The 14,465-nt window shown below is 34.6% G+C and overlaps 1 protein-coding gene across 2 annotated transcripts in view; it reads right to left on the reverse strand.

Annotated features, from left to right (window-relative positions):
- eIF4B (eukaryotic translation initiation factor 4B) overlaps nt 1-14,465 on the reverse strand; it is a 211,767-nt gene that overhangs the window by 87,203 nt on the left and 110,099 nt on the right. The window contains exon 3 of one of the 2 annotated variants that reach the window (XM_073955071.1): nt 7,376-7,415. In XM_073955071.1, the coding sequence (XP_073811172.1) occupies nt 7,376-7,415 (40 nt within the window). Of the gene's footprint in view, nt 1-7,375; nt 7,418-14,465 lie in introns of both variants that reach the window. The other variant, XM_073955077.1, reaches the window with a different exon arrangement.

Genomic DNA, 14,465 nt, shown 5'->3' on the forward strand with positions numbered 1-14,465 from the left:
TAGGGCTCGCAGTTTCTAAGCAAAATCGTGAAAACCTAAAGAACCCCTAAAAATGTGAACTTAAATCGCGATTTATTTGAAAATCCCTCCGGAGATTTTTTTGGTTCTTGATATTTCTCATCTATGAGCATTGTAGTTTCATAATCTGCAAAAACTTCCCAGGTGTAAGCACCTTCCATTTAAAATTAGTTAAGGCTCACCGAGGCTGGTCATGTAGGACTCGAAAAGGACTAAGTCAACACTTCTGGTTTCCTCGAATGCGAAACTTTGTAAAGTCGTATATTAAGTCATGTACCGATTGCGCATACAACAAACACGTTGGTGGAAAACGCGAAGGAGAGTACCACTTCAACGACATAGCGCCAATTGCATTTCATACTGTGCATATGGACCACTTAGGACCGTTTCCTAAAAGCTCTAAACAAAACGAACATATTTTAGTCATTTTGGACGCTTTCGCAAAATTCACAATAGTCAGAGCGACAAGGAGCACAGCAACGAAGTACGTCATCAACGTATTAAAAGAAGTCAGCGAATATTTTGGAGTACCAACACGAATTATAGCGGACCGAGGAACGTCATTTACGTCCAATGATTTCAAACGGTTTTGTCACGACAACGATATTAAACATATTCTCAATACAGTAAGAACACCCAGAGCGAATGGTCACGCCGAAAGAACGAATCGTACAATACTCGGAATGCTTCTACCAGCAACGAAAGAAGGCAAACGATGGGACAAGCAAGTAGGACGAATTCAATGGTCAATAAATACGATGAAAAATAAAACTACTGGTCGTACACCACAAGAATTATTATTGGCTTATCAACCGAGAGATATACTTCAAAACAAAATTAGCGTTGTACAACAGCGAAATATTTGATGAACGAATACAGCAAATCCGAGACGACGCAGCTATTCGAATTAACCGGCAACGACACATTGAAAAACAACGATATGATCAACGACATGCGAAGCCAACACGATATAAAGAAGGCGATCTAGTTTTAATTGAAAACGAACCTGCAGCGACCGGACATTCTAGAAAATTAGAACCTCTATACAAAGGTCCTTTTATTATAACGCAAGTTCTACAAAATGATCGATATGTTATTGAAGATTTACCCGGCTCTAACCGAAAACAACGTCATTATAAATCTATTCACGCATCCGATAAATTAAAACGATGGTGCATCTTACCACCCAACGAAGATGAAAATAGCGAAGACTAATTTCAAGAAGACGTTTCAATCGGGGACGATTGACTGACAGGATGGCCGACTGTTAGGGTACAAAAAATTGCAACCCTGCAATATCGAATTAATTTATCGAAGAGAAGAAGAAGACGAAATTGATGTGCTGAAACGCAGTCAGCAACGAAAGAAGGCAAACGATGGGACGAGCAAATAGGACGAATTCAATGGTCAATAAATACGATGAAAAATAAAACTACTGGTCGTACACCACAAGAATTATTATTGGCTTATCAACCGAGAGATATACTTCAAAACAAAATTAGCGTTGTACAACAGCGAAATATTTGATGAACGAATACAGCAAATCCGAGACGACGCAGCTATTCGAATTAACCGGCAACGACACATTGAAAAACAACGATATGATCAACGACATGCGAAGCCAACACGATATAAAGAAGGCGATCTAGTTTTAATTGAAAACGAACCTGCAGCGACCGGACATTCTAGAAAATTAGAACCTCTATACAAAGGTCCTTTTATTATAACGCAAGTTCTACAAAATGATCGATATGTTATTGAAGATTTACCCGGCTCTAACCGAAAACAACGTCATTATAAATCTATTCACGCATCCGATAAATTAAAACGATGGTGCATCTTACCACCCAACGAAGATGAAAATAGCGAAGACTAATTTCAAGAAGACGTTTCAATCGGGGACGATTGACTGACAGGATGGCCGACTGTTAGGGTACAAAAAATTGCAACCCTGCAATATCGAATTAATTTATCGAAGAGAAGAAGAAGACGAAATTGATGTGCTGAAACGCAGTCAGTTGTTGCATAAAGGTCGTAGCGCACACGCTCATTCTATTTAACATTATTTTATGTTTTCACATCACATATTTATTGTATCTTTTTTGTGTTTCCTTTTTTGGAATTTTGCATTTTACTTGGCTATATATAGATTTTGTTGTATTGTAAGAGCTATGTGCAATTGTGTATTTTGTTCTGTCGTATATATCAGATTTTTCTAATCGTTCTGATATATCTGGTAGATATATCAGCGATTTATATATCTTTTTTATTTCAGTTTTTGTCGATTCTGTATTTGTAGGTTTATATTCCTTTATTAGTGAGTTTGTTAGGTGTAATGGGAAATTGTTTTTTGTTAGAATGTCTTTGATTTTGTCAGAACGATTAGAAAAATCTGATGTATACGACAGAACAAAATACACAATTGCACATAGCTCTTACAATACAACAAAATCTATATATAGCCAAGTAAAATGCAAAATTCCAAAAATGGACCAGCATAATGTAATTTACGAGATTGAATGTGGTGGAAACGAGGAAGAAAGTTGCGGAAAATTATACGTTGGCACAACAAAAAACAAATTAAAAACACGGATGTCAGCACACAGATCAGACATCAAATTAAGAAATAAACACATAATACAAAAAACTGCTTTAGCCGAACACTGTAAACAACACAGTCATACACCCAATATCGACGAGGTGAGAGTGTTACAAACGGAGCATAACTACAACAAGAGATTGACAATAGAGATGCTCCACATTAATAACCTGCCAACAACAAAACGAATAAACAGCAAAACTGACACGGACAACACAGCCTACTGCTACAGGCATCTAATACGAAGATCGTGCAATAAGTAAATAATTACCAGTGCAATAATAACACTTGACGGAGGTAGTCACACTACGCTAGATTTTAAGTTTATTATTATAATTATTTACAAGTAAGCGATCATTTTCACGTATTTTATGTCCTCCTAGTAGTTAGAAAAAAACTGTGATATATTTCTTAATAAATTATGTTGTATTATTTTATGTTGTAGATCTATTCCCTGAAGATGAAATTCAATGAATTTCGAAATATTGGAATCATTATGAAATAAATGAAAAAACTTTGACCTCAAGCTCGAACACATTGGTTTTATTAACATTCAAAAAGGTCGAACAAAAAACTAAGAACATTCATATTTCTTAACGAAACCATAGAATTTCTTGGTCATAAACTACACCCCGATGGTCTAAGCCCAGGCGAGGCTAAAACGGCAGCGATTTTGGAATTCCCAACTCCCACGAATACGACGATTCATTGGATTAACGAGTTATTTTCGAAAGTTTGTACCCGCGTACGCAATCATATCCGAACCCCTACGTTTATTATTGAGAAAAGATTGTCAGTTTTATTGGGATGAGAAGCAGGAAAGAGCGTTCAACGAATTAAAAAGGTATTTAACGTCCAACCCGATTTTGGTAGCGTACAAAATGGATAGCGAACACCAAATCCATACAGACGCAAGCTCCATAGGAATTGCAGGAATATTGATGCAGAAGGAAGCCGATGTGTGGAAACCTGTAGCTTTTTACAGCCGCTCAACGACCAACGAGGAGAAAAACTATCATAGCTACGAACTCGAAACACTTGCTGTTGTCGAGACTTTGGAACGGTTTAAATATTACATCTACGGCAAAGAAATAATGGTAATCACGGATTGCAGTGCATTAAAAACGACCATGCAGAAAAAGGAATTAGTACCCCGAATTGCTAGATGGTGGCTACGTATACAGGACATTGACGTTCAAATAGAACACCGAGCATCTTCAAGAATGGAACATGTTGACGCTCTGAGCCGAGCACCATATGAGAAGCCAAATGAAACCGTATTTCAAAACGAGAAAATAAGAAAGTTGGTCGACGGAGTCAACGCAAAAGACAAAACTTTATGCAGCGAATACGAAATCAAAAATGGCAGACTGTTTTGGAGATTAAAAGATAAACTTTTGTGGGTAGTCCCAAATGCAATACGCTGGAAAGTAGTCCAAGAACAACACGATAATGCTCCACGGTGTGCCTTAACCAAATTTAAATGGAAGGTGCTTACACCTGGGAAGTTTTTGCAGATTCTGAAACTGCAATGCTCATAGATGAGAAATATCAAGAAACAAAAAAAATCACCGGAGGGATTTGCAAATAAATCGCGATTTAAGTTCACATTCTTAGGGGTTCTTTAGGTTTTCACGATTTTGATTAGAAACCGCGAGCCCTATGTAAATGGTCCTAAAGAAAATGTTGTAGCTAAATTTTCCACAAGATTGACCTTTATGATATTTTCGTAGGTTTTGCCGTTTTTGAGATATAGAAGTTCAAATTGAGACAATGGACTGACTGTATCACCTCCTTATAAAACAATGTAATTACTGCAATTTCTCAAATTAAACTTATATATCTTGAAAATGGTACAACCTAGGAAAAAAATAAATCATTGTAGAGAATTTTCACAGCTTCAACATTTTCCTTAGTCCCATTTTGATATGACTTGCGGTTTCCAAGCAAAATCTTGAAGACTTAAGATAAAAACCTAAAAATTTTAACTGAACCTCTATATCTCAAAAATGGACCTACGAAAAAACCTAAAGGTCAGTCTTGTAGAGAGTTTTCACAGCTACCACATTTTCTTTAGACTCATTTCGACTCATTACGACTTGCGGTTTCCAAGCAAAATCGTTAAAACCTAAAAAAACCTATAATTGTGAATTTTTATCGCGATTTTTTTAAAAATCCGTCCGGCGATCTTTTTCTGTTGTTTTTTTTTTTTTCTTATCTATGAACATCAAAAGTTATTTAAGGCACACTGAGCCTGATATTGTTTTATAAGTAGGCGATAGTGTCAGTGCATTATCTTAATTTGAATTTCTACATCTCAAAAACGGCAAAACCTACGAAAATATCATAAAGGTCAATCTTGTGGAGAATTTTCACAGCTACAACATTTTCTTTAGGCCCATTTACATAGGGCTCGCAGTTTCTAAGCAAAATCGTGAAAACCTAAAGAACCCCTAAAAATGTGAACTTAAATCGCGATTTATTTGAAAATCCCTCCGGAGATTTTTTTGGTTCTTGATATTTCTCATCTATGAGCATTGTAGTTTCATAATCTGCAAAAACTTCCCAGGTGTAAGCACCTTCCATTTAAAATTAGTTAAGGCTCACCGAGGCTGGTCATGTAGGACTCGAAAAGGACTAAGTCAACACTTCTGGTTTCCTCGAATGCGAAACTTTGTAAAGTCGTATATTAAGTCATGTACCGATTGCGCATACAACAAACACGTTGGTGGAAAACGCGAAGGAGAGTACCACTTCAACGACATAGCGCCAATTGCATTTCATACTGTGCATATGGACCACTTAGGACCGTTTCCTAAAAGCTCTAAACAAAACGAACATATTTTAGTCATTTTGGACGCTTTCGCAAAATTCACAATAGTCAGAGCGACAAGGAGCACAGCAACGAAGTACGTCATCAACGTATTAAAAGAAGTCAGCGAATATTTTGGAGTACCAACACGAATTATAGCGGACCGAGGAACGTCATTTACGTCCAATGATTTCAAACGGTTTTGTCACGACAACGATATTAAACATATTCTCAATACAGTAAGAACACCCAGAGCGAATGGTCACGCCGAAAGAACGAATCGTACAATACTCGGAATGCTTCTACCAGCAACGAAAGAAGGCAAACGATGGGACAAGCAAGTAGGACGAATTCAATGGTCAATAAATACGATGAAAAATAAAACTACTGGTCGTACACCACAAGAATTATTATTGGCTTATCAACCGAGAGATATACTTCAAAACAAAATTAGCGTTGTACAACAGCGAAATATTTGATGAACGAATACAGCAAATCCGAGACGACGCAGCTATTCGAATTAACCGGCAACGACACATTGAAAAACAACGATATGATCAACGACATGCGAAGCCAACACGATATAAAGAAGGCGATCTAGTTTTAATTGAAAACGAACCTGCAGCGACCGGACATTCTAGAAAATTAGAACCTCTATACAAAGGTCCTTTTATTATAACGCAAGTTCTACAAAATGATCGATATGTTATTGAAGATTTACCCGGCTCTAACCGAAAACAACGTCATTATAAATCTATTCACGCATCCGATAAATTAAAACGATGGTGCATCTTACCACCCAACGAAGATGAAAATAGCGAAGACTAATTTCAAGAAGACGTTTCAATCGGGGACGATTGACTGACAGGATGGCCGACTGTTAGGGTACAAAAAATTGCAACCCTGCAATATCGAATTAATTTATCGAAGAGAAGAAGAAGACGAAATTGATGTGCTGAAACGCAGTCAGCAACGAAAGAAGGCAAACGATGGGACGAGCAAATAGGACGAATTCAATGGTACACCACAAGAATTATTATTGGCTTATCAACCGAGAGATATACTTCAAAACAAAATTAGCGTTGTACAACAGCGAAATATTTGATGAACGAATACAGCAAATCCGAGACGACGCAGCTATTCGAATTAACCGGCAACGACACATTGAAAAACAACGATATGATCAACGACATGCGAAGCCAACACGATATAAAGAAGGCGATCTAGTTTTAATTGAAAACGAACCTGCAGCGACCGGACATTCTAGAAAATTAGAACCTCTATACAAAGGTCCTTTTATTATAACGCAAGTTCTACAAAATGATCGATATGTTATTGAAGATTTACCCGGCTCTAACCGAAAACAACGTCATTATAAATCTATTCACGCATCCGATAAATTAAAACGATGGTGCATCTTACCACCCAACGAAGATGAAAATAGCGAAGACTAATTTCAAGAAGACGTTTCAATCGGGGACGATTGACTGACAGGATGGCCGACTGTTAGGGTACAAAAAATTGCAACCCTGCAATATCGAATTAATTTATCGAAGAGAAGAAGAAGACGAAATTGATGTGCTGAAACGCAGTCAGTTATTGCATAAAGGTCGTAGCGCACACGCTCATTCTATTTAACATTCTTTTATGTTTTCACATCACATATTTATTGTATCTTTTTTGTGTTTCCTTTAATGTGAATTAAATCAATAAATGTTTGTGTTTTAATAAAATATAATTCCTGACAAATGACCCCCGTGTTAATCCTCTTTAATCTTTTATGAATAAATGAAATGAACTTTGCAAAGACACTATTCGTGTGGGCAAACGCATATTGTTGTTTAATACACGCTGAATCGTGGTATTGAAAAGTGACCATCGATGCAATAAATATAGGAATAATTACAAAAAAAAAAAAAAATAAGTCAGCAAGTTTGAATTCTTACCTTATGGAAGGATTATCCTTACGAATAGATCGTCTGTCATCTAAAAAATTAAGAAAATACATTTTAAATTGCTACACTTTCCCAATAGATAATATTTGAAGTAATATTAAGGAATATTTGAAATTTTTAAAAAATATATAATAGTTACGCTGTTAAATGACAAACCATTATTTTAACGCGATAAACAAAAAATTTAAACTTTTAGGTAAACTCCCGAAAATGTATTACCGAAGAGAAAAATGCGGCATATAGGGCTACTTTACATTCAGTACCAATGCGTAGCGTTCCAGAGAGGTATCGGGAGAAAAGAAAAGCGGGAGTGTGAAAAAATCGAGATAAAAATTGCAACAGACAAGTTGTTTTAAAAACCACCACAAATCTCTACAGACTAAGACCAAAAAATATTACGAAAATGTGTAATAACCTCCAAAATTATCAATTATTACAGAGAAAAGAGAAATATATAAAAAAATTATCAATTTTTGCAATAAAATATACGAATTCCATTCATTTCCATATTATTGAGCACGATCTGCCATCATAGGGATCGATTATGGATAGCAACTCAACAGTAGTTGCGTTGCCAGATGAGAAAATCTTACAATTAAAATTACTGAAACGACAGAATTTTTTTTAAATCCATTCAATATCAGTGTTTTGAACCTTCAGCTATTAATTTAATTGTAAAAAAGTGTGAATTTCAATGCGGAAATGGAAATTTCTATTATTAAATTTGCTGTCGGCAACGCAACTGGAGTTGGGTTGCTATCCATAATCGACCCCTAAATAATCGGAAATAATGAACTTTTATTAATTTTGCATGTGAAATATTGTTGAAAATACTACAATGGACTGTTATAGCTTATTTAGACAAGCAATAAATCCTCAACTGGATTTAATAAATCCAGTACAAATCTCATTGAATTTAGATATACCTTTTGGTGGTTTTAAATGGCAGTCAGCTGATTTTAGTTCATAGCACAATTACCAAGGAAGATGCATCATCCCACTACTGATCGAATTTGAAACGTCAAAGAAGTTGTTGTAAGTTGAATTCGTCTCAAGAAACATACGGCAAATTACAAATTTTTCGTTTAATATTGAAAATGTTAGCACATTATGCTACTAATGTCAACTAAAGATCAAATAAAGATTTATTTTATTGCTTAGACATCGTAAATATTAGTCCTGTTTGATTAAAATCAACTTTGTACATCAAAACAAATTTAATTTTTCCGCCTTGTTTACTAATTTTGACATTTTCAATTATTTTTATAATAGCAATTCACCGATGCGTCTACCTTGTTTCTTGTGCCAGCTTGCAACTTTTTTTATTTTTTAGCAACATGTTGCAAAAACCAGAGTTGTATACGAGGATTTATGCCGGATTTAAAACAAATCCACCCAATACTAGGATTTATTTTTTTATGGGAAATCTGGTAGATTTTGGCTGGATTTAGCAAATAAAATCTGATAATTCGCTAAGTCCGGCTAATGATGTCATATCTAAATGGCCTATTATCTGGTATTTTCGAATCTTACCACTACCACTTTTCTAACAAAATTTGGAGTACAGGACCTTACTTCTTGACTTATCCCAAGAGACATTCCGTAGCCTACTTTCATCGTTTTTACCCATAAATATTTGAATCAATCTTCGCATTCTGGAGGGAAATAATATTGTATGCAATAAAAAGTAACATAAACAGGAATCCAAATGCGAAATGATGAAATATTTGAAAAATGTTGAGTCCTCTAAGGACTCCATATCCTTTTCCCTAGGAAAGTAGCATAAACCGGACAGAAACCAATTTAAATGAAGAATTGATATTTTCCACTGTACGGATGAATCTACAGGGGCGAAACAAGGGTACCTTCAATAGCCTACTGGCAGGCACTTTCTTGAGCTCAACTACGATGACGTGATATTTTAAAAGAAATGAATGAAACTGATTACTTTTTAATAGAATTTAAATTTGGGCGCTACAAGAGTGCATATTAGCATAATTTTGTATTCAAAAACAACTTTTAACGAATAAATACAGCATCGGAAGATTACAGGCCAGTACTCCAACGATGGTACCTTGTTTCAAGCTATGTACATTCATACGTACAATGGAAAATATGCATTCTTTGGGCCTATTTCCACTTTGAAATTATTGTTAATTAATCACTTCTTCATTAGAAGTGGTTTCTGTCTGGTTTATGATACTTTCCTAGGGAAAAGGATATGGAGTCCTTAGAGCACTCAACATTTTTCAATTAAAAATTTTCAAATATTTCATCATTTCGCATTTGCATTCCTATTCCTTTTACATTTTATTGAATACAATATTATTTCCCTCCAGAATGCGAACATTGTCGTAACTATTTATTGAAAGTAAGCTACACAACGTTTCTTTCGATAAGTCAAGAAGTAAGGTCATGTACTTCAAATTTTGTTAGGAAAGTGGAGGGGTAAGATTCGAAGATACCAGATAATAGTCCATTGTATTATTTTCAACAATATTTCAAATGAAAAGCTAATAAAAGTTAATTATTTCCGATTATAACTGAAGTGTATCTATTATTATGAGCAGAAAATCTACTGCCATTAGTAGAAACATAACCTAAACTTAATTAATTTCAAATGAAACTTACGTTGCTATACTTGTATGATATCGAGGTATAAGAAAAAGCATATTCTCAATTTCTTTAAATAAATATAATAAATCATAGGGATCGATTATGGATAGCAACTCAACAGTAGTTGCGTTGCCAGATGAGAAAATCTTACAATTAAAATTACTGAAACGACAGAATTTTTTTTTAAATCCATTCAATATCAGTGTTTTGAACCTTCAGCTATTAATTTAATTGTAAAAAAGTGTGAATTTCAATGCGGAAATGGAAATTTCTATTATTAAATTTGCTGTCGGCAACGCAACTGGAGTTGGGTTGCTATCCATAATCGACCCCTAAATAATCGGAAATAATGAACTTTTATTAATTTTGCATGTGAAATATTGTTGAAAATACTACAATGGACTGTTATAGCTTATTTAGACAAGCAATAAATCCTCAACTGGATTTAATAAATCCAGTACAAATCTCATTGAATTTAGATATACCTTTTGGTGGTTTTAAATGGCAGTCAGCTGATTTTAGTTCATAGCACAATTACCAAGGAAGATGCATCATCCCACTACTGATCGAATTTGAAACGTCAAAGAAGTTGTTGTAAGTTGAATTCGTCTCAAGAAACATCGGCAAATTACAAATTTTTCGTTTAATATTGACAATGTTAGCACATTATGCTACTAATGTCAACTAAAGATCAAATAAAGATTTATTTTATTGCTTAGACATCGTAAATATTAGTCTTGTTTGATTAAAATCAACTTTGTACATCAAAACAAATTTAATTTTTCCGCCTTGTTTACTAATTTTGACATTTTCAATTATTTTTATAATAGCAATTCACCGATGCGTCTACCTTGTTTCTTGTGCCAGCTTGCAACTTTTTTTATTTTTTAGCAACATGTTGCAAAAACCAGAGTTGTATACGAGGATTTATGCCGGATTTAAAACAAATCCACCCAATACTAGGATTTATTTTTTTATGGGAAATCTGGTAGATTTTGGCTGGATTTAGCAAATAAAATCTGATAATGCGCTAAGTCCGGCTAATGATGTCATATCTAAATGGCCTATTATCTGGTATTTTCGAATCTTACCACTACCACTTTTCTAACAAAATTTGGAGTACAGGACCTTACTTCTTGACTTATCCCAAGAGACATTCCGTAGCCTACTTTCATCGTTTTTACCCATAAATATTTGAATCAATCTTCGCATTCTGGAGGGAAATAATATTGTATGCAATAAAAAGTAACATAAACAGGAATCCAAATGCGAAATGATGAAATATTTGAAAAATGTTGAGTCCTCTAAGGACTCCATATCCTTTTCCCTAGGAAAGTAGCATAAACCGGACAGAAACCAATTTAAATGAAGAATTGATATTTTCCACTGTACGGATGAATCTACAGGGGCGAAACAAGGGTACCTTCAATAGCCTACTGGCAGGCACTTTCTTGAGCTCAACTACGATGACGTGATATTTTAAAAGAAATGAATGAAACTGATTACTTTTTAATAGAATTTAAATTTGGGCGCTACAAGAGTGCATATTAGCATAATTTTGTATTCAAAAACAACTTTTAACGAATAAATACAGCATCGGAAGATTACAGGCCAGTACTCCAACGATGGTACCTTGTTTCAAGCTATGTACATTCATACGTACAATGGAAAATATGCATTCTTTGGGCCTATTTCCACTTTGAAATTATTGTTAATTAATCACTTCTTCATTAGAAGTGGTTTCTGTCTGGTTTATGATACTTTCCTAGGGAAAAGGATATGGAGTCCTTAGAGCACTCAACATTTTTCAATTAAAAATTTTCAAATATTTCATCATTTCGCATTTGCATTCCTATTCCTTTTACATTTTATTGAATACAATATTATTTCCCTCCAGAATGCGAACATTGTCGTAACTATTTATTGAAAGTAAGCTACACAACGTTTCTTTGGATAAGTCAAGAAGTAAGGTCATGTACTTCAAATTTTGTTAGGAAAGTGGAGGGGTAAGATTCGAAGATACCAGATAATAGTCCATTGTATTATTTTCAACAATATTTCAAATGAAAAGCTAATAAAAGTTAATTATTTCCGATTATAACTGAAGTGTATCTATTATTATGAGCAGAAAATCTACTGCCATTAGTAGAAACATAACCTAAACTTAATTAATTTCAAATGAAACTTACGTTGCTATACTTGTATGATATCGAGGTATAAGAAAAAGCATATTCTCAATTTCTTTAAATAAATATAATCGTTCTTTTGAGCTTTCAAGAAGAATGTACAAAGTGTATTGTACCGTGTCAGGTGAATCTGCCACGTCACTAATTTATTGCGCTACGTCAGCAAATAATTGCAGAAAAACAATTACGAAAAGTGAACACAACCCTGTATAATAACCTGAAGTAGGTTGCAGTTGGTACAAGTGGATGGAGAAAGGAAGAAAAATTGGCAGAAATTAGCAAACGCAACCAACTTAACTCTTTCCTTTTTAAGTCGTGGTCGAGTCAAGAACTGTCGAAAGCCGGAAAAACTAAAGTGTGGAGTTTTACGGAGAAGACATGTGACGGCGCGGGTCGAAGAAAACATCTGCCAATTCTACAGCAATCAGCGGCAGCAACTATTAAAAACAGCCGAATAAAGAAGCAGCCTCGACAAAATAGCGGGCAAAAACCTCTATTTTGTTGGATTTTATTTAATGTCACCCGTAAAAACTCAATTTCGTATCTTTGCATATGGCTGTATGTAGAAAGTACGCGACACCATCAAAACGCTTATAAAACACACTAAGGATTTGTAGTCCAAAATCAGATTATTCTTCAACATCAGTAGCGAGCTTTACACGTACAACCGTAAGTTTTATTTATGCCGAAAGCTAGCATCCGCATGCTAATTCTCGTATTTCCACCTTCATTTTGTCAGGCATCAATTTGCGTCAACCACATTTTTTCCACCAGCCACACATTGTGCAACAGTCAACTTAATTTGTAGCCAACTGTCCTAAACATCGTCCACTCGCTCTGATGTTTGTCAGCAGCACCATCATCATCGGCATAGTAACCACCAGCACGAGCCGACGCAGGAAAATACCCATCAGGCCACGACAGAGGAAAACACCATCCGCATAGGAATGAAAACTATCACCCAAAACTCTATTCCCAACAAAAACAACGAACTTTACCGAAAAAATAGTAACCAAAAGAATTTAATTTAAAAAGAATAAAGATCAACAAATTTCATCTTGCGGAAAAAAAATAGAAAAAAGGAACGTAGCGGAGCTGTTAAAAAAATGCGTAGCGAAAACTACATCCCCAAGCAAAAGGTGTAAATATAAACAAAATGAACAGGCAAAATGATAAAAGGCTTAATATTTGTGTTTGATTTAACAAGTCTGTGTTTCAACATAAAACAAAGAGTGATTGTTAAGAAGAAAGGGAAACCAAAAGTGTGATAGATTCGCAGAGAAAGAAAATAAAAACAACAAAACTAGATCTGCAACACCCATGAAAAACAGAAAAAAACACGGATAAACCACCCGCAACACCAAAAACACCAAAAGGAACGAGAAAGAACCAAAAAAGACAGTAGTGTTGAACAACAGATAAAAACAAAACAAGAACAGTGAAGTTGTGTCTGTCACCAAATTTGTTTGGTATATAAAGAAGAAAAAAAAAACATCAGTGATTTCGTTTTATCGTTCGGACAAGAGAACAAACGAAATAGAAAATAATAGAAACATTTCTAAGCAAAGCCACCGATTTCAATAACAAAAAAAGTAAAATCCAAAGGAACAGTGTGATCGTTTAAATTAAGCCTATAATCTAACACCCAACTACAGAAAAATAGAATCTCCAAAACAAATAAATAAAGAACAAATTCGTTTCCTTGTGATCTTAACATAAGATCGAAATAAGATTAAAACAGAAAGAGGTGAAAAAATATAAACAGTGATTCTGTCATAAAATATAAGAAACAACCAAAATTTTATTGTGTCCAATTTCCGAACATAACACAAAGAAACAAAGAATACCAAACATCAGAAATGAAACATAAGAGAGAATAAATAAAATAACGTTTGAATTTACAACAAATCAGTGTCACAACTTGGATGTATGATGGTCTGTTTCGAATAAGAATAATAAAAACAAAGTAAAGAAAGAAAAGAAATAAACCAGAGATTGTCTCGAACAAAAAAAAAAATAAGAGCAAAACATGATCTGTAACATAAGAGAATGATAGTGATTTTATCGAGCTTAATTATGAATATGAAGTGTTTGTTTTTACTTGTTAACAACTTAATATGACCGGTAAAACACAAGGAAAAAACCAAGGTCGTTAGTTTAAAGAAAAAAACAATCAACAAAGAAACAAAACAGTGTTTAAGTTTTACAAGCTTTCGTCCTAAACGTAAAACCACTCTAAAAGTCAACAAAGATAGACGAATAATTTCTTTTGTTCCGGA

This window comes from Musca autumnalis, unplaced genomic scaffold (genome assembly GCF_047663935.1).
Source record: "Musca autumnalis isolate F117 unplaced genomic scaffold, ASM4766393v1 scaffold_1, whole genome shotgun sequence".
Lineage (NCBI taxonomy): Eukaryota > Metazoa > Arthropoda > Insecta > Diptera > Muscidae > Musca > Musca autumnalis.